The following is a 21,968-nucleotide window of genomic DNA, read 5'->3' as shown; positions in this document are numbered from 1 at the left end:
TGGTGATTTTTTTACAAAGCTGTTTAAAATTACTCAAACAGGTAACATGGTTGAGAGGTTTTTTACATTTAGTATTAAAGAAGAATCTTCTGTGGCTAACGAGTAGCCTGATCGAATTCTTAACATCATTTATTGTGTCATTTGTCCCCTTTCCTCCCCTAGATGTCCCACTGGATTCTTCGGGCCCCGGTGCTTGCAGACAGAGCCATTGCGGTTATACATGCCCAATCCTAATAAAAGTATGTTCGCTAAAAATGACCAGAAAGATATCATTGGGGTACCACTGAAACTGTAGCTCCCTCCAGTTCAGAGCTTCAACTAAAATAGCCACTATTGCTGATCCGATGAGAGAAGCAACAAGCTCACTGTCACATCTTCACAGAAGGAAAGAGCCCAGTGGTCTCTCCAGTGGTATCGAACTCTGCTTTTGCTGTCCGGGTTTGCTCTGTTCTAATTTCATGTTTTCTGCTTTCTTGTTTCTCTCTCTCCTCTTTCTCTCTATTTCTTTCCTTCTCTGTGGTTTTGTTTCCTTCCCGTCAGGTGTCCAAATGACTTTAGAGGTGATCGCTGTCAAACCTACGTTATGGACGGTTTCTACCGTATGTTCATTTCTTCTTCTGTCTGTCTATCATTAATGTTGCATGGTGAAGTTGAAATGTGGCATGCTTCTGTGTTTATTTTAACTGTTGCCCATTTGTATGTGTTTGTTGATTTGTTAGTATGCTACTTTACAATAACTGTGTCCTGCCCGACAAGCGAAGCATTCCTATCAGCATACATGACCAATAAACCTCAGCGTGTCTCAGCATCATACTGCATAAAATGAAAAAGAATTAACACGAGTAGTAAAGCATGCAATTGAAAGTACGAACCTTGATCAAGAGATATAACAGCATGTGCTTTTGAACAAATACTAATCTAGCTTAACCACTCAAAGATGAAGGTTAAACTAGTTCGGGTAACTGCTGTTCTGCTTATGCATTTTCAGCAGCGCCATATCTCAGAGGGATCTCTTTTCATGATGTGAACAAGGGCTGCCCAGTGCATTGTGTTGCATTAAGTACCCTTAGTGTAGCACTGTTATCTGCTTAACTGCAATCCACATCAAAATGATTTAGAGAAGTGCGTGCAAAATATGTTGAAAGCAATTATGTCTCTAGGCCACTTGGCTGATTTTACTGGTCTCACATACTGTGAAACGGATATGTAACAGACGTGTGATGAAAAAAGAATATTCCCAAAATGTTTTTGCCTTTTTAATTTAGACAATAGTGTAATACACGCAGACATTATAAAGAACTGTTTGAATGACAAGTCTGTTGAGAACAGCAGCTTTTTTCCCTCAGCCAAATATTAAAAAGAAAAATATAAAACACCTTGGTTTTTTAAGTATGACTCACCACTGCAGAAAGGGACCATTTATCTTTTGAACTGGTCGTTAACAGCAATTACCCTTTGGAATTTGCTCGATGCATTAGCTATTGCTTGTAAGATACTTTCAGATTATTTTCTTCCTTGATACAGTATATCTTCTAATCTTAAGGGATGCCTGGAAGCTAAAACAAGCCATTGTGCTTCCCTTAGTTCCACTTTTCCTTTGAAACCTCCATTGTTTTTTTCATGGTTATGAATTAATCTGATCATCACTCGATTGGTTATTTTATTAAAAATCCTAAATTTGCCAGCATTGTGTTTTCTGAAAGAGAATCAGATTTCCCACACTAACTGAAAAGAACAAAAACTGCAGGATATTAAGATCAACATGCTAAGATTAGACATTATGTACTGTATGTATCTGTAAATTTGTGTTAACATTTGTGCTAAATGTCTTTAGTAGTAACTTGACATATGTAGTTTTCGAAAGATTTGGGGTAATTCTTAAGTCCATACTTATGTACACCTTAAACCAGGAATTAATTAAGCATACTGTATAATGAATTACCTTAAAATAGTACAATTAGTAAATTATGAAATACCATAATCAACATTTACAAATCACCAAGGTGATTTTAAAATGTATCTGAATGCCAAAGCCTATTTTTAACTACTTAAAAACTACTGTTCTTTTCTGTAGTCTTAAGGAAAATAATATAACATGTAAAACAGGATCCATATGCCCAAGCTGATGTCAGCAAAATACCTGATTAATAATAAATGTATCTTATCCTCTGTGGAAACCTGTGTAAAAATTTGAAGGATGTATAAACCTACAGTACATGGCATTATTGAAGTAGGATAGGATAATTGTTGGATGGATAATATATTGATAATATCTACAGGAAAGTGAAAATTGATTACCTGTGGCAGTTTCATGGAAGTAGCAGAACCATCTAAACAATGACTTCTAATTCCACTTCCCCTATGTAAAGGCAAAGTTCGTAGCCATTATGTTTCATCAGCATGACTAAAGCTCACTTTGTCCAGAGAAAAAGACATGCACTGTATGTATAAGGAGGGGTGAATTTTGAGTTTTATGATGTTCTGTAAGAGCAAGCATTTGCTACGGGAACTATGGAAATGAAAACATTAATTTGTTCAATAAAACTATAAAGCCAAAATGTTTAAAAAGGCTTATAATTTTGATTTGCATACAGTAATATTTACATTCCCATAGTTAATAGTCTTTAATAATAATTAATTAACTTACTTTTAAGACAACAATACCTTGTAATATGCCCGTTGCAAGACAAATAGACAACAGACAATGCATACACATGTAAAATAGCAAAAGTTTTCATCTTTCTCCTTTTCAAAGTGGAATTAAACTCCACTTGTAGATAGACTGATTACACTTAATCAAAATGAAGATACCTTCTGTTGCAACAGCAGCAAATCTTTTGGATTTCTGCAGCAGTAACATCCTAAAATTTGTTAAGCCCTGCATGTCATGTTTGAGTTAAACAAAGCAGCATGAGTATAATTAATAATCATCATATTAACCTTAAATAAAGATGGAACAATGCTTGAGGCATGATGCATGAATGAAAAACAAAAGTATCCTAACTTACAGCACGCCAAATCAGTTGACTGCCAAAGACATACAAAAGCCAAAACATGTGAAAACAAAACAACAAAGCTAAGACATAACTGGAATTTTTTTAACAAAAAAGAACTGTTTATCTCCTTCTAGGCAGGGAGAAGACATGATTAATGACAAGATGTAGAAACCTCACAATTTGCAATACAAGTGCACTCTGTAGCTATGAAGGAAATTAATAGGTGCAAGTACGAGGCAGGTCTTGTTGCTATTGACATGGAAATAACTGTTGGGGCCATGACAGAGATATTCCTTGATAACATGCAAGGGAACTCTAGGCTCTAGAGAATACTTGCATAAGATTTATTTTTTAAAGCAGACCCTGACAGTGAGCAGAACAAATTTAAACCACAGGTCCTTGTCATGCACTTCAGAAAGGAAAATGACCTAAGAGTCCTCTGATTACAAATGTGTAAACATAGAATATATTCCCCTTTAAATAAACAAACACCTGGTGACCAGATGGCTGAAGGGAATAGTCTTTATTAATATGACTCCCTTTAAAAAAGGGGACAGCGATACAATAAAGAAACAGGTAAGTTTCAACTCAAGTCTTTAAAGCCTAGACTGGCTCATTTAAGAGTTTTACAAGGAAAAGCATATTAGTTTCAAAGACAGAAGGAACTATAAAGGTAAAAACTCCTAATGAATATACCTGAAATCAGTTGTGTAGTTTACAAAGGTCAAAGGTATGTATCCACAATTAGATTATTAGTTATAGAAATTAAAATATGTACTACATTTACAATTGATATATTTATTACTTATTCACAAGCTAATATTTCAAGTACAGCTTTTCTCTCATTATGGATTGTCAATAAGATTTCCAGCTGGCTCTGCACTTTTTACCATCAGAGACTGCTGCTCACAAAAAGAATATTATTTAGAAAAGGTAAATCATCACCCAATTAACATCGTAGGTAGCATTCTGAAACATTGTAACATTTGACAATGACCGTGGCAGCCCCAAGTTCAAACTGTTCTCAAGGGGTAAAGAGTAATTTTTCAGGTAGGGTTTTTTTTTCCATTGTTAGCTCCATTGAAAGTGACAGATTTCATGCTTCTTATGAAACAGCCCAGCTGATCCCAAAGAATTTGCCACCATTCCTCTGGGGAAGATTCCCTCAGATCCTGCCAGTTTTTATGTAGGGTTTCAGCATTGTTGAAGACCTCTGCCAAGCACTTTCCAAAATTGTTCTGTGGGCAAGAGGCCCGGAAACGTTGCTTACCAAGGTAAGGCATGGATATTCTTTTCTGGAAGTGATAAGTAATCCCATATGCCTGGTAACTCCAGGTTTTGGCATTTTAGGTAATGAACCCATCACCAGGAAAGGGCATGATGTGTGATATTTAATGGTATCACATTAACATGCTACTGGGTCAGGATGAGCCAGATAAAATTAGAATTGCTGATGCCAGCCATAGGGATGCCATAGAGATGTCATTCAATATTGACCAGATATGAACATCGCAGGAGGAACATCACAATGGCACACCTCACTCACAGATCTCAGAAGTCCAGCATTACCCAATTACTGCACGTCTTCCCTGTCACCTACACCAGTTTCACTGCACTTGCCAAGGTCTGGCAATAACTAGCAGAGCTACTGTAACTCCTCAAGTTCTCAGGCTTGGTGGTTCTCATCGCTGATATTGAGAGGTGGTCTGAAGCCTGATGTAGCTGCTGTCACAGCATTTTACACAGCTAGGAATGTATCATACAGTGCCCGAGTGACCATAATCAGCTATTGAGCCAGCTTTGAGATATTAAGTGGTGCAGCGGTATATGAATACAAATTATTTTGCTCTAAAGCACCCAAATGGCTCTTCACCCTTCATTTTTGTTTTGACATTGCTCAGTCAGCACAGGGAATATTGCTGACTGGCTGTATCCTGGACACATTTTTTTGTGCACTCTTTCACGGTGACTGTCTCATCATGACATCTAACCTAACCATGATGTTGTGACTGTGCTGTTTGTAGAGCACGCGCTGTGGCAAACCCAAACCTCAGTGTATAACATACTACAGTAAGGGCCAACATCTGGATAAAAATGCATCATAACTCATGTTTTGTTCTTTTAATTTAATTTCCCAAATCTTTATTGTTTTCAATATAATTGTTACTTATAAAGTAACACTTGTCTATAAATAATTTATTGCATTCAAAATGCATTAGTATGATCCTTCTGATCAGATTGATCTGACTTAAACCATCTGGGTCTTGTTGATTAGAGATAATCAGCTAGAAATAATAAAATAATCCAGCTGATGTGTGCTGCACTGAGTTTTTAGTTTGTGAAGTGACTATTTGAACCAATTCTTCATTAACTGTCTCTTTCTCATACATTAATTAATTATGTTAATTTTGCTTTAAGCAGTCAATGACATTGTTTGAGTTTTGACCATCTTGCGTGAACATCTGTTGTTCTTGTTGGATGGAGTGTCATTATTGCCCCTGTGGTAAGTTGCATTACCATGGGCAATTATACTTTAGGTTCTAATCTTATTAGGAAAGAGTAGACTATTTTCCCCACTCTTTATCTCATTACTACCATCTGATCCTTTTCTACCTCAAAAAATAAACATTGTCTCAAAGTAGATAACACTGGCTGCTACTGTGTACAGTTGTCAGATTTCCCTTTGCTTGTCAGCTTCTGCCCCTTTTGTGGGTTTGACAGTGGCTGCAAATTATGGCAAATGGCTTGGTCATCATTTACTCAATTCTTCCTTCTCCGTACTCTACGCCTCTCAAAACTGGAGCCTCTGTCTCTTCTGTAAATATTAGTCGTCAATGTGTTTCACAATCCCAGGCCATCCTTCTCTTCCTGCATTTGCTGCATTTGTGATGGTATCTGCCTGAGACCAAACATGACACAGATCTGTACCTGAATGGGTAGCAGTGTCAAAGCACTTTCCAAGTGGTTTCAGTTCACCTTTATTCTCTATTTGCTGATTAGTAGTTACAATTCTTGTGCAAAATTGTGTTGCCCCAATGAGGTGAAGATACCTGTCAGTTTTCTGTTGATTTTTCTGTTTCTTTCATAATATGAAATTCTGTTGGAAGTCTATTGTATAGGATTTTGATTTTATATATGATCAGTACTTCAACCAAGTAGACAAATGTACCATTTAGGGTAATTCAGCACAATAATTAACATTCAGATATGACAGTTTCATGACTTTTCATATGAATTATGTTTATTCCCCAACTACAGTACATGACGTCAGAGGTGCTAGATAGATTATACAGGCTAAAATACACACTCACTGGCAAAATAATAGGACACAAAATTAACAGACTGTCTGAGCAGCATACAGTCCAGAGTTATCTTGCGGAACATTGTTACCCTGGCTAAGGCAACACCCTGGTCAAATATATATTTGACCACATGTGTTCATTTTTCGTGTTGTTTTGGATAATTTTACCTGTAATTATCCTAACTGTACTTTATACAGTGTATAGGTTTGGCAGGACCTTATTTTTATCTTGAAATTCTGTTAAACATTTATCTCCTCTTACACTCATGGATTGATAAAAGAAATGACAGCATTAAGAGTTGAAATGTATAGAAAAAAGACTTATATTAACTGACTGAGAATGTGTGTTCCATTAATACAGTATGTGTATGACACAGCAAATAAAGCAGGTACTGTACAGTATTTACCTATGTGGTAGACAGTCAGCTCTGGCATTGAGCTGTAAATAATTTAATCTGTAGAGCACTGATGTGTCAGTGCATTGGAGGCAAAGCCAAGGAAGAACGTTCCCAGTTCCACATGTCACCAGCTGGTAAATCGTACTTTTACTGCGGGTGATTTTTTTATGACTCATTTCATTTTTGGGGCACAAGAAATTATAGAGTAATAGTGCTTAGCTTGACCTTAAATTAAAAACCATGAAAGACTGAGAAAACCGCTGTAATGCAACATTTGTAAGACAGAAGTCTCACCAGGCAAATATCATATTACTGAAAATTGTAATTTTAAGAAATTTAAATTGAAGCTTCTGACATATTTCGATTGATCTAAATCTTCTAACAAATCAATACACATTCCAGTAACAGTAACAGCAATTTATTGATTTACTGTAAGTATGTTCACTTTTATTATGACATTACTGAAACTGCCTTTTAATAATTATCTGCTAAGTCCTCAATACATTAGCATTATCCTGGAAATTTAAATGAATAAAAATCCAAATAAGTGGTTATAAGTTCACACTGATATATTATGAATCTGACCAGCAATTGTCGAGAGCCTGTTTGCATTGTGTCCCAGCCTGTCTTTCATCATTCCTCTTCAGTCTCACATCCTCACTTATCCAGGGTCGTGCTGCTATTGTTTCTAAAAATGTATTTCTGTCTCTTTACAGAAGCATCCAGTAGTCTCTAGTTATTCCCATGGTCCTTCTGTATAAATCTTCTTGCTTTGTATCTTGAAATTCAGAGAAGAAACCTTCATGAACTATTTATTCAGCTGAGATCTTTTCCACAATATTCCTAGGATCTTTCAAAAACAGCCAAATATGATTCTGGCATCAGATTGGTAAATCCAAACTAGCAATATCAAGTGGTCTTGAAGCCTTTATTAGGGTCTTACCTAACTAAGAAATTGTTTTTTGCAAGAAGTTGTTTTTGAAATCTCTCATCCATCCATATTATGATCCAAGGAATAAAGTTGCCCAACTTTTGTGTAGCTACCATAACCTTCACCAAAATCTTTCTCCGCCACCAGGATTTTATATGCAATATTTTTTTTCATGATGTAGATTTTGCCATCTATGCAGAAATAGTTCATTTTGACTTGGCATGGTTTGAACAAATAGGATCTAACGCTTTCTTCTTTTTTGTAGAGTATGTGCTGTTTTTCCTGCAACATACCTTCAGAAACATTTTGTCTTCCTTCTTACTCTAAAGACCATTGCAATTGCATTTTTGCTTCTGTCCCTCAGTGTTTTACTGTGCTGCAGTAGCTGTGTCAGTTCCATTCCACTTCCCCGCCTTGAAAATCAAGCAATCAGCTCTTTCATCTCTCTTTTTTAGGTCTGCCAGATATCTCTCTTTGCAGTTACTGAATAATTAACTTTTCTTTCTGCTGTGAACATCTAGTAAACCTTTTTGTCAGCTGCTTTCTGGTTGTCTCTAGCACCAGGTACAGTAACTGTGTGATTGTTGCGTGAAAAAATGATTTCCTGACATTTCAAATCTTGCTGATGTTCTGATATTCTAACTCCACTATTATAGGACACCACTACCTGCTAAATGCTTGTATTTTGTATGTGGTTTTCTAAATGTGCTTAAACTAGTTAATTAAAAGTAATTTCAGCAATTTGGTTTGTTTTTAACATTTGATATTACTTAGTATAGAGACCATATACTTTTGTGAGCCTCTTGGATTCCAAATTTGTATTGTATTTCTTAAATAAGTACAGTAATTGATTGCTAGTTAATGATTTTTTATTTAAGTTTAGAAGTAGTGAGAGACAGAAGCCAGTAACCTTCTGTCCAAGAACATTGTTTTGTACCATAGCACAAGGAGCCTCGCAAACTGTACTATACAGTATACACTTGGATGTTACAAAAATGACCTGCATATTAAGTTGGAAATTCCAGATTAGGGAAACCAGTGAAATACATCTTGAAGTCTTTAAGTATAAACACTGACTTGTTTGCTTCAAGCACTTAATGACAATTGGCTGTTCTTCTCCATTTTAGGAAGAGGTGCCGGTTTCTACAGTACGTCACCCATGACCCCATGTTGCCTGATATTCCAGTGTTAGCCGATTCAATCTTTCAATATTTGAACATTGATTTAAAAGGGAATTTAGAAAATAGCCTGAAACACTTTAAAAACACAATCTCTCCCTTATTAATTACTAATGCGGCATTGCATTTTTTGAGATAATGTGAGAACTCAATTATCTTTTTGCAGACAGTATAAAACAAAATGTGTGTCAATGTGACGACAGGTACCTGGTAAGGAATGCATGCTAGTGCATTTGTAGATGCAAAGGTGATGTGTAGCCACAGGTTCACTGTCTTTTACGTGCTACAATCATGCATGACTTAAAAAAGGAGGTCATACACGCTCGGCATAATGGTGACATTATACCACAGCATGATGTCTATAAGATATTGTGTGTCCATCCATCCTTCCATTTTTCTGGACGCCAGTGGTGCTCCAGTTGACCATGTCACAAGCGCCTAAAGATCCAATCACGTGATCGTTAGATTCACATTGCCACAGTCTGCACATTACCGTGCATGACTGGCCCCTGGAAGTTGGTAACAGGTGGTTCTTTCAGATGAATCATTTCAACAAGGGGATGGCATTGTTTTGGAAACAGCAGACAGACATTAATGGCAAGAGTCATGCTTGACTTTCTGCAATGACATTGGACCATCATATGGTCAGGATGAATGAAGTCAGTAGACATGTAAAGTGTGTTAACACAACCACCTCTAAACAACACTGTTTCAGAAATCACTTTTCCAATAAAAAAAAAATGGTGATATGTCAAGCATGTGTTTTTTTCACATTAAGGCCAATGGTTTGAAAAACAAATTTATCCAAGTGCGATAAACTTCATATTATCCTTGGATTAGGCCTGCTGGTGTATTTGGTGAATCTGGCAGAACTGGAATTCCTAGTATTCCCAATAGCATGCCATAGATGGCATTCACTGCAGAGTCCACATCATGCCCTAGTGGCATCACAACTGTGACTAGAGCATTCACTGCACAGATTGTGTTGAGCCCTAGTAGTGTCATGACTGCAGAGAACTTTCACTCCACAGATTGTGTTTTGATCATGCCATGACTGCGTAGTCTGGAGAGACAAACAGAGCCTGCATATTAGCTAGAGCAATCTGTGTGAGGGTAAACTGTTAAAAATGCATGTCCTGTTTGTTTAAGGCACGCATTTATATTTATATTGTAGCGTTCTCGGGTTCATGTGGGTATGCGCCCTCGTCGCTGCCGCCTCAGGTCGGCCCCCACCGCTGGGGACTCAAACCCAGGCCTCCGGCATCACTCAACAGGGACCCAGCCAGTTGAGCTAAAGGGAAATCTCCTGTCAACCCAAAGGCTGTGGTCCCTGCTATTCACAGGGAAGGCCGTACAATATATATTTTATTATTTTAAAAACAAAAATTGTACCCTTTAAGTATAAATAAGCTAATATTTTCCATGTTCATGTTGCACAAACAAGGATTCATTTTGTTTACACTAGGCTCCTTGGCCAGGGCTGCAGGAACTGTCCACTTTTTGAAGGACACTTATAAACACTTTTGTTTGGCACTCTTCAGTAGCAGGGATAGCATACTTCAACATCAGCTACAGTTTAATTTATATATATTTAATTTACAGTTTAATATATATATATATAATCTCTCAATATACTGTAGGTTTACTGAAAATTATTGAATACATTTCATTTTTCGAAGCTAAATGAGTTATACAGTGTTTAATAAAATAATGATTTATAAAAATTGAAAATTGTGCTGCAAAACAGCTAGTTTTAGTAAAGGAACAAGTAAAAAGCAAAGAAAAAAAAAACAACATTTTGGCTGTGGAGCCTTCTCCACACACATCTTTCCACTTTTGTAGTTAACCAATAAAATTAAACATTTTCATCATTTAAATAGCTTTAGTCATATGATTTGTCAGGTAAATTATCATTACATGAGACCTGTTAATGTAACAGGACATCACAGGATGTTAACATCTCATAAAACCGCTCGAGTACTTCAAACCATAAATATAATGTCACGGAAACAAAACAAGTAATTTGCTAGGAACAAGAAGGAGACTATTCATATTCTGATAAGTTTTTAAAGTTACTAGTCATCCACACAAACCTTAAAGATGCCAGCCTGCATTCATACAGGTGTACAGTATGTCCTCCTGGCTGTTGGCTCACATTGACTTTTGGAGAAAGCCTGTTTTCCAGCAGCTGTGAGTGACATCAGATGAACAGCAGCCGCAAGGACACATTCTCTGCATGAATGCCAGCTGATTCCATGATAAGAGATATCACTGGACATGGAAATTATTTCTATTTGCTTGAGAAGTAACCAATGACAAGAAAAATACTGCCATGCTACTTTCTCGTAATGTTATCCACATTAGCGCTCCTGAGCTATAACATTGTGAGCTAGATGTAAATTTACTTGATGTTTCTAAAATATTTAATCGTTTCTTTGAAAGTCACTTAAGCGTTTTTTGTGTTTACATATCCAGTATAAAATCAAGAGTGTGGGTACACACTTTCCTGCACTAGATGTAAAAGTAATGTACCTGCAGTATAACACAAAAACAGTGAGAACCTCCAGGATCTTAACAGCAAGAGAATATATCTTCTGGAATCTGCTGAGTCAGTTTCAAATAATCAAAGCTGAAACAAGGCTGGTTTTGCTGGAATGCTTGCACTTTACATGTGTTGACCTCTGTCGTCTTTCTAGGGCAGAATGTTAGGCCATTTCTATTTAAGTGCTTTTTTTAGATTTTGATGCAGTAAAAACTCCATGTTCCAGAATGTTCCAGAACTCCCAGATCTTTCTTTTGATTTTTGGCCATGAATGACGCGTTCTTACAGGTCTCTCAAGTAATTTACCTTCCTGCTGTCATAGACCTTTTTCTCTGTGTCACAGATCCAGGTAGGATCCTCCCAGTTGCTCTTCTTACCATCCTGCTTTCTCTCCATACTTTGTGCTTGACTTCAGGTTTCACATCGAATCATTACGCATTACCATTTAAATCTCAATCACGCCCCTTACGTATTCACTGATCTTATGCACTTGGAAAAGGCTCATGACAATTCATCATTAGTTTTATGGTAATTAATGAGAATATTAGTGGTTTATGTTAATAATTACTTATCCAGCAGTTGTTTGTAGAGATAAACCATGTAGTAGTGTTAATAGATTTTTCCAAGCACATCGGATTTTACAGTGTAGCTTTGCACTGTTAATTAATTCATGAAAGTAATTTTATATTTTCTCCACTTCAGCACACTTTATGATGGTCTTTCAATGTTAAGTTCTAGTGCAGAAAATGTCAAACATTGTCTTGTGGTTATAATTCTGTTCTCTATTGCTCTTTTAGTCAGTTAGTGACTGTTCCCATTTTCTCACTGGTACAAGCTACAGCTCTCTGCTTCCTATCATCTTCTTGCACATGTGGTTTTGCCGTTTCGTTTGATACTTCACTTCGCTGTGGAATGAAAACCAGTAGCAGTATGAGCTATGGCTAGGAAGAGGTTACCCTTTGGCTTTTAAGTAGTCACTCTGCCTTTTACTTTAGCTGTTTTTAACTTTCTGCCTCTATTGTGTGCATTACAGCTATGATTTGTATATGTTTGCAGTCTACACTCCATTATTCATGGATTTTTCTTGTAGTTTCTCCTGCAAATACCATTTCTTTGTGATTAATGATTACGGATACTCATTCTCTATTTAGTTTTACTTTTCTTGGAGCCACGGTCACTTATTCGCATTTCTCATCTCCAGCCTTTGAGGCTCTAGATGGCATGTCCTAGTTTTTAACCCTTATTCAAAATGTCCTGCCATTCTCTAAATAGTGCATTACAATGAATAATTGTCTCAAGGGAATAACTGAGGTAGAATTCAGGAAAAGTTTCTGAACTTTTATATTTATAAAATAAATTAAAACATGGGGAACGGGTTTATACTTTTCTCTTTTTTAAAGTTTGGAATCACCAACTGGTACTCAACCAATTACCTCTATGATCCCAGTATCAACCCAAAACTGTGTTCTCCAAAACACACTGTCAGAGTCATCTGTCATTTTGTCTACTGTGAGTCCCAGTGTACATGCAGCAGAGTTAACATTGATTTGAACAGCTTGATCCTTTCAGGTGCCCTTTTATTCTTCTCTGTTCAAGGCTAAAAAGGTTCAGGTCCTACAGCCTGTGTAGGAAAGGACCTAGTTGGTCTTTTTTGGTCTTTTCTGATCTCTTTTCTGTAACATGGTGACCAAAATCGATTACAGTATCCTAAAGGAAGCCTTACTAGTGCTTTATGCAATTTTACCATCACATCCCTTAATTTAAATTACACACTTTTGACTATATATCCTGACATTTTCTTTGTCTTTTAATGTTTCCCCACATTGTCAACCTAAACATCTAAATCTCTCTCATAAGTAGCCCATTCTATCACATTGTTTTCTATTTTGTATTTATAGTTTATTTTTACTGCCTGCGTGCTATACACTGCACTTGTCTACATTAAATGTTTCTGCCAGGTGTTTGCCCAGTTGTGAATTTAATCTGAATTGTTTTTTTGTTCTTTTTCATGCCTACTTATGCTGTTTCACTATATACTGCACACACCACTGATACTACAAAGCCAAACCATTTACAAACCAATATTTTGGTTTATACTAAAAAAAATGTCATCCTTTTTCTTGTAGAACAAATGCCATCACATAAATGAAAGATTAAAATACAACCCCCACAGGTGTCATTTTGAACCAAACTGTTTTAAAATTACTTATCACAGAATTGTTGTAAACAGTGTATACTCTAAATTATAAATCCATACCTTTAAATAAAATTAAATTATTATTTTCTTAGCATGTATGATGGCATGTCTTGTGTCTTGTCTTTGCACAATGACACAAACCTGGAAAGAACACCAATGTTTATTTCTCTGAACCATAGCACTTTTTTCACAACATGAATGTTTGACACGTGCTAACAAATTGAACGAGCATCACATTTACATCAGAGGTTTACAGGTCCTAAATTTACATGTTGCTACTGTAAATCCAATTTCTGTTTGACTCTCTGCAACACAAATTTAGTTTAACTCTCTGAATGTGAAATCGTTTAAATTTAAATATTAAAACAACTTTGAACAACGTGTCATTTCACGTTTAAAAGGAAAAGCTACATGACAGTAAAGTAAAAAGTTTTAAACATGAGAACGCAAACTTATGTGACAAACAGACCCTTTCTTTACTTTGTTTGCTGGTTTCAGAGCTAGGACCCTGATTTTTAAACCTAGTTTTTATCCTCCAGTTAAAAGCTACAGTATGAGGCCTTTTGAAAGGTCCCTTACTACTTGCACACCCATTTAGAAAGACATTATCTTACTTTCTTACCACAAGAAAATGATGGTACTCTGCTTAGGAAGTCCATTGCACTGTATTTTTGTGTTTGCTTTAAATTTATTTTTTATTTTGTGTAACTGTGCATGTTACACAAAGAGTAATGATTTTAATGTTTGAAACAGCCTGCCTGTCCTTCTCATATTTACCATAGATGAAAACAAGTTGAAACTCAGGACAAAACGTTGGCTCCTGCAGTGAAACTTGCTGAAAGAGACATAATTCGCAAATTTCAAGCTCTAAAAAAATCCAAGGCCTTCAGACACACCCTCTTTACCTAAACAAGTACACAAAGTTCCTTCAGTTCCTTTAGTAATCGTGAAATAATAACCTTTATTGTACTTTATTGTACTGCATGTAGCACCTTTTGCAAATCTGAAAATATTGTGCATTAAACATACTTGAAAACAATACAATTATATAGAAAAATAAAGTTGGACAAGAATTAAAGCAAAAAAAATAAAAAGTAAAAGCGAACAGTAGGTCATGCGCTGTGATTTTAAAAGATCTATGGTCTGGGAGCCTTGGTGGTGCAGCGTGGGCACATGATAGTTAGATCCCCAATCTCTAATAGAGTGTCATCTTGATTAGGCCACGCAAGGTCAGTTCTGTCTTTAAGTATTAACAATCTGTTTCTTAGTAGATATAAATGAATATGTTAAGAAGTACCTTTATATTTGAACTGGTAACCTAAAAGAGCACTATCCATCTGTGCCTTTGTGTTTGTCAGTCCTGTGCTTGGGTACCCCTTAATGCTTAATGCTTCTCTAAGTTCAGTATTTGATTCAGCCAGTTTTCTGTCATTTATATTAAATTCTGCACTGCTGTAAATTGCTTGTCAAAATGTGTGAGGACATTAAATTATACGTCTAAAAGAAATGGACGGCAGGAAGGTGCAGGAAGGATTAAAAACCTGGAGGAGTGGGATTTGTCAGGCAGAGGTGTGGGAAACAGTCTGTTACCTGATTAGCCCATCTCCCACAGCTGTGGACATATTTTCAGTTTTGCATCTTTACTTTGAAAGGAGAAGAAAACAAATATGTAAAAATGTAAATATTAACATCTACTTTTATTAGCTGTTTGCTTCTGAGTCTTCACATGTTGACTCCTCTGGCACGAAACGGATCCACAAAGTCTCTGGCTCATGTGTCAGAGAAACGAGGGCTGAATATTGCTGTGCACCCATTGGGAATGATGGAAAATCTGTAGCCCAATTCAGTGACCAAGGCAGAGTTTTTACACAGGGTTGGCAAAAACCCTTAATCCCAGGCTTCTGAAATTACAGCTAAACCATAAGTCATCTGAAAATAATTATGTTTCATTATTGAGGAGAACCATACCCACTAAGAAACTTTTTATTTGAGTTGAAATATTTTGAAAAAAATATACATATTTAAAAATACCAAACGTCATGTCCAAATTGTTCCCGTATTTTAAAGGTCTATTTTCTGTCCTGTCATCACCACCCATCCCCAGAAGTCAGTAAGATATTTACTGCTACAGCATTAAAATAACAAACTTGGCCTTTTGTGGGATTTTGGAGTTGCCATGGTCTTGCGACAATGGCATGCCAGATTTCAGGGTGCCTGTTGTACATGTCGAGGTGCAAAGACATCCCAGGCAGGTTTAAGAAGACCACTGATGGCCTCTAGGCCTGGAAGCAGAACCAAATTCAAAGATATAAACTTCCAATTGCATTGCTGGAATTCTAACATGTATCTTCATGTGTGTTTAGGGGCCCATGTTACTTTATCTCCAGGTTCTTGAATGAGGACCAGCAGAAATGCCTGGCACACGCAGAAACAAGAGCGCAGAGCTGTGAACACATCTCTCTATGACAGACTGCCGGTTGTGTGACTGTCTCTGTCATGTCCTTATTTCCGTGTCACATCTCCTGCTCTCAGCCAACAGATAACACATGTGTAAACCTTTGCACCCAAAAAGCACAGAAACTCTTGTCTTAAAAATACATATACCCATGGCTTGATAAATACCACAGATTCAGTGAAATATTTCAAGATAGGGGCAGCAAAAGTCTACTGAGCTAAACAGAAGAGTTCTAGAAACTTTCTTTGGGTCTTTGGGGAACTGCTTAGCAGATCCACAGAGACAGGACAGGAGGGTTACATGTGGAGCTAAGAGCACATTCTGGACTGCAATGTTCTTGGAAGCAACATATTAGAATTATGAAAAATCAAATGTCTTTGATTAATAAACTGTAAAATAGTTTAAAGGACAGTATGGGATGGGTAGCAGCACAGTGGCATACCGGTTGGTACCACTACCTTACAACTTTGGGCTCCTAGGTTAAATTCCAGACATGTTCTCACTATGTCAAAGTAAGTTTTCTCCATGTATTCCAGTTTCCTCCTGACACCCTAAGACACATTGGCTGGATTAGCTGTTGTTCCTATATTGTCCTTGTGTGTGTGTCCTGTAGAGGATTGTGCGTCCTGCCTTGTCCTTCTGCTTCTGGGATAGACTCTGGGTTTTTGCACCCCTACCAGAAACAAGCTGCTTTCTGACATCTGGATAGATGAATAGGAATATGTTTTAGCAAAAAAAAGGTTGATATAAAGCAGTGTAACAGAAAAGTGGCAATATCCTTGAACTTGAACTTGAACTTTATTGCCATATGTAACCGGTACTGGTACAATGGAATTGTAAAACAAGAGTAAAAAACAAGACAAAGTGCAAACAGTGCATCAAGACAATGTACAAACAAACAATAGACAATGTGCAAGTAAACATGTAGACAGTTTGCATAGGTAGTATACTGGCAAGATCTAAACATACAGTAATAAAATACCTAGCTGTTCATGTCCAACAGCCTGCCTCAACAGTTATCATTTAACTTTGACCTACAGTAAATATAAGTAAAGGGATTACATTTACACCTCTAATATGTTTTTAAGCTGTTCTGTTTAGTAATCATACCTATAGTAATATTTGTTAAACGAACTGCGACTTATCTTTGCCCTGTAGTGTTAATGCAGAAATAAGATGGAGTTATGATGGCAGTGATCTATGTGGCTGTCTTGTTCTGCATGTGTTCATGCTTGCTCATCACTGTGATGCTTGTTTTAGGACTTAGCGGTGCTTTTGTTAGCAATGTTTTACGTGTCATTGTTACTTACACATGCCACATTATGTATCAAAAGAAATCGCACCAATCACATGACACGTATATTTTTGTATGTTGGAAGTACTCTTTCTGAAACTGTTTTCTTTTTTCTTTTTTTGTCAACTTTCTGCATTGGCAGAGCATCTTGGAATTGAATTTATGGGTATGGAACAATCATTCATTTTAATTTAGAAATTAAAAAGCTGCCTAGAATTTGTAGCACACTCCTTCACTTTCCTTTGAAAGGTTGATCTAAAATGAAGCGCTAAATCAATTAATCTTTCTATCACTACATGAGCTAGCTGACTAGATAAGTTTCTCCTACTTACACTGTAGCTCCAACTCTCCTTACAACTGTAAGAGCTTCATTTTTTTCATTTTGCAGCACTCATTGTGAGCAAGTCCAGCTGGACACAGTCATTGTCCAGATTTACATCAATATAAAAAATATTGCGTTATTCTGACTTGAAATCAGTTGCATCAGAGCCTCAACCTGTGTGTCTCCTGCAGATGTGGGTGTATGAGTCAATGTTTTTAACCTTGGAGTGAGTGTTTACACTTGGGGAAGAAGAGGAGTTATCTTGGCTGAAGATCCCTAATGCCCCTCAGGTCATAATATTTCTCCAAACATTGCAATGAGATAAACAACTTTGATGGCAAACAACTCTGAGACCAAGGCTGGTTCACTCAGGGAGCCAGGTGTCCCTGAGATGAAGTGCAATTGCACAGAAACTTTTCGTTAGGTAAACCATGTGTGGGAATCCCTGGAAACAAAACAGAGTGGCAGCAATAACATTTGAACATCTTTCGTTGTAAAAGTAAACAATTTTCCCACTAAAATTACATTATTTCCTCATGCTTGGAAAAACGCTGCAGATGCACCTTCAAGCAGACCCTTTTCAGTGGCTGCCACACATGTGGTGCAGAAGACATCTGAAATTATATTTTGAATGAAAGCCTATGTAGCATGTGCAGTGTGCACAGGGCATACACAGTCTTGCTTAATTTTGACATCTTGAGAAACTGAGTGCAACACAGGATTTTCAGATATATGATAAGTTCAATTCCTGTGAATATTCATGTATTTTGGTAATATTACATAAACATTATTGGGAAAGGTAAGTTATTAAATTATTCTCCTTGTTTTCCTGGCTGCATTTCAAGGAATGTTTAAAAAATCCCAAGGCAAAGAATTTAAAATACTTTCAAGATTGCTCATTAACCCATGAAATGTAGATTATTTGAAATTTCCCATTAGGTGTTATGACAAACTGTAATGGAAAAGGTTAATGTTTTAAATATTCTGGTATACAGTATATCAAGGTCAAATTGTACGTACTTGCATACCTGATTAACAGCTGCAATTATCTCCTTTTTATTTTAATTACAGATATAATGACATAATAACTGCTATGCAAACACTAGCAAATCATGGGTTCCAGACACAGAGAGAAACGAATGCACATCTTGCACATGCAAGATGAAGTCAAGCATAGCCCATACTAGTGCAAAGAAAGATGTGTCCTTTGAATTATGTACTGCGTTTCTTCAATTATTCAAGATTTTTGTGAAAATAAAACATACAATTTCCCAAAATATTTGCTTTGAAGATCAGGCCAAGCACCTCCCTAAAACGTTTCCTCCAGTGTAAACAGTATGAGTGAATGCGTCCATTTTTCTGTCTACTAAGCACTGTACAGTTTTAATGTACAGCCCACCAACTGCATCATGAATTGACCTTGACAAGCTCTGATTTTACCTGACACTTACGTACCTTGCCTCATTCAGTGAGGAAAGGAAAAATAGGAAAATGAGTGCTGCTAATCGAAAAGCAAAAAACATTTCTTGTGCTTCAGTGGAAGTCTTGAACATCTTTTGCCAGTTTGCTTTAATTTCTGCTTCCTTCAGTGTCCCTCTCTCTGTCCTCTTCTATAACAAGCATGCTATGCCAGGCTAACAGTTAACGTTGCTCCCTGTGGCCAAACCCACCTTGTCAGCCCCTGCCATCACTCCCCGCTCTTGCTTTTGTCTTCTTTTACTTCTTTCCCTTGTCCAATCTCTCGTCTTCTTGTTGCTGTTATTTACATTCACAGGTTGTTTTACAAAATCTGCCGAAAATAGTTACAAAATTAGCAACGATTCAAATTCTGTTTTTTTTTGTTTATATTTGTTTGTTGGAAAATTGAAAAAGTTTTGTTCTGTTTTGGACACTTTAACCCTGATGCCTTTGCAAACAGCTTTGGGAGTTGCCCAGATATGACTGTGGCAGCACTCCTCAGTTATCCATTTAACTGATGATTGTTCAATGGACTGGCAAGGTGCAGCACTAACAGTATTATTGGCTACCTTTGCTCTCTACAGTTTGTAAACGCCTTAACATTATTTTTGCAACTCCAGTATCTGACTGTATAAAACAGTCTTAGAAAAAGATATTCTGACAATACATACAGTACGTCATTCTATGCAGTCGACAGCTGAGCTTGCAGGTACGCTTTAGGACCTGTTGCAAATGCTCATTTTTAAATCACTCCTCAATAAAGTGGATATTCACTGATCTATTTTCTGAACCAACATGTTTCAAAGGTTGCAAGGGTTAAAAAGTCCGCCTGTTAGTTTTAAATTTGTAATGTATATATACAGTATATAGAGTATACATTGAGCCTTGTTAGAGGGTATCTATTCTTACAGTAACACTGTTCCTAAATGAAAAAATTGAAGAATTATCTTCCAAAACTTGAAAGAAATCATTTTTATGAAATAGAAATATTCTATTATATATATTTTAGCTAAATTATATTGATATTATAAAAGTGCTGCTGTTCAGATTTGGGACTAAAAATGGGAACAAATTAATCTGACAAAAAATAAACTCAGACCAAATGCTGAAAATATGAAGTACTGTAAAACAGAAAAGAAGACCAGTTTGGCTATGGTATTTGAAGTTATTATTTATGAAAAGGATGACTGCTTTGTGGCCTTATTACATGTACAGTTAATTCTGTACCTTCTGATTCTTACTTTACAGAACCTTCAGACTGCTGAGAACTTGTGATGACTTTTTCAGCTATTTCAAAATTGTTCAGTTTTATTTCAATTCAAGTAATTCTTTACAGGAAACTGCTGCATCTCTTGAAATTAAATAAAACCTCTCTGAATTTAAGTCACTCCCTTATTTTTTAAATTTCTACCAATGAGCAGGATCTTTTGATATCTTTGCACACATTACCATAATGCACGTAATTATCCTTTCAGATTGATTAAATAATGAAACAGCAAAACATAAATTAACTTTCACTACTTACACATAGTGATATGACTCACAAATAGTGTCTCCTTTTCAAGGATTAGAGCAAGTCAACCTTGAAAAGCAACTTAAAATGAGCACGAAAGCTGAAGGGCAGCTTTACTAATCGCTAAATTATTAATTAAGGAGAAGATTAACTATTTCAGTCACTCAGCAATGTGAACATAGGAATTAAACGTTTAAAGAAAATAATACAATAGAATAAAAGGCAACAATAAAACAAGTCAATAATACAGGCTTTACAATTCTCTTACACATACTGTAACAGGAGAAAACCTTTGTAATCTACTTAGACCATCTAAACTCTTCACAAAGCTAATTCAGTAGCTTAATTATTTGAACTTTGCAACATTAGTCAGCATCACCACATGTAATTTCTGTTTTCAGAAGGAATACTCCACACAAATTCATGATACAAGAATGTACATGTTATATACACATAGATTTTATGACTATGATTGTATACATAATTGAATATATAATTTCCGATGTTCACAACACTTGATAAAGCCATATAACACATAACACATTTCAAAATATCCTAATCACATGCAAATTCTCAGCTGTCTAAAAGTTAACTAATTATTAAAAATTGTACTTCGCCACTACCATGTGGTGTACCGTACCTGATATTTTCATCTTATGCAGGATGTTCTTAGTCTAAGTTTAAGAGTAAACCTAAAATAGTAGAAAGCATGAAATGTAAAAAAAAAATTAATCTTTTTCAGTTACTGTACATACAATGCTATTCAAAATGTATAACACTGTCCTGAGTCCTAATTTGAAATACTTCAAATAAGTTACCTTGTGAAATATTAACAAGGGTGTTTTGGAAAGCTTTAAATCTATTGAAGAAGGAAGCTACATGTTTTGTTGAATATAACGTCACATCATTCTACAGTGCCTTTTGCAGGTAGTTAGTAATTGATATAAAAAATTTAAAAGTCAAGTATATTTGCTGTCATCACTTTTTACTATGTATTTTATACATACTGTATATTGTGAAATCCACTTGGTTGAGATTACAACACAAATGAGTTTCCTTCTATAGTGGCATTAAAACTTTTCAAATCCCCTTTGCTACATATTTCAGCATAATCCTGTAACTACTGTGCAAAAGGTTTAGTGACAAGCATGGGAGGAAAAACACAGTGTGTACTAAAATATAAACATATTTTTAAACTGTGACAGATCATGTCATTTTTCCCTCTTGCTTGTTATTAAACATCACAAGCTCCTGCTCTGGAAGCAAGAGGCTGGGCAGAGGCCAGCAAGGTGCTAAGTCAAGTGGACAGTGCAAGGAGGCTGGAGCTGTGCAGGACACTGCCAGCGTGTTGCGCTGAGTTTCTAACAGGCTCCCTGTGTGGCT

At 36.3% G+C, this 21,968-nt stretch overlaps 1 protein-coding gene across 5 annotated transcripts in view; it reads left to right on the top strand.

Moving 5' to 3' along the window:
* LOC148650764 (pro-neuregulin-2, membrane-bound isoform-like) overlaps positions 1–21,968 on the top strand; it is a 307,325-nt gene that overhangs the window by 272,103 nt on the left and 13,254 nt on the right. For 2 of the 5 annotated variants that reach the window (XM_088604907.1, XM_088604911.1), the window contains exons 5-6: positions 163–239; positions 17,435–17,458. In XM_088604907.1, coding sequence (XP_088461033.1) covers positions 163–239; positions 17,435–17,458 — 101 coding nt within the window. Of the gene's footprint in view, positions 1–162; positions 240–540; positions 600–17,434; positions 17,459–21,968 lie in introns of all 5 variants that reach the window. The other 3 variants (XM_088604908.1, XM_088604910.1, XM_088604909.1) reach the window with 3 other exon arrangements.

This window comes from Lepisosteus platostomus, chromosome 13 (assembly GCF_059453375.1).
Source record: "Lepisosteus platostomus isolate fLepPlt1 chromosome 13, fLepPlt1.hap1, whole genome shotgun sequence".
NCBI classification, from domain to species: Eukaryota; Metazoa; Chordata; class Actinopteri; order Semionotiformes; family Lepisosteidae; genus Lepisosteus; species Lepisosteus platostomus.
Note: the sequence above shows the minus strand (reverse complement) of the source record. Positions and strands in the feature narration are given on the sequence as shown.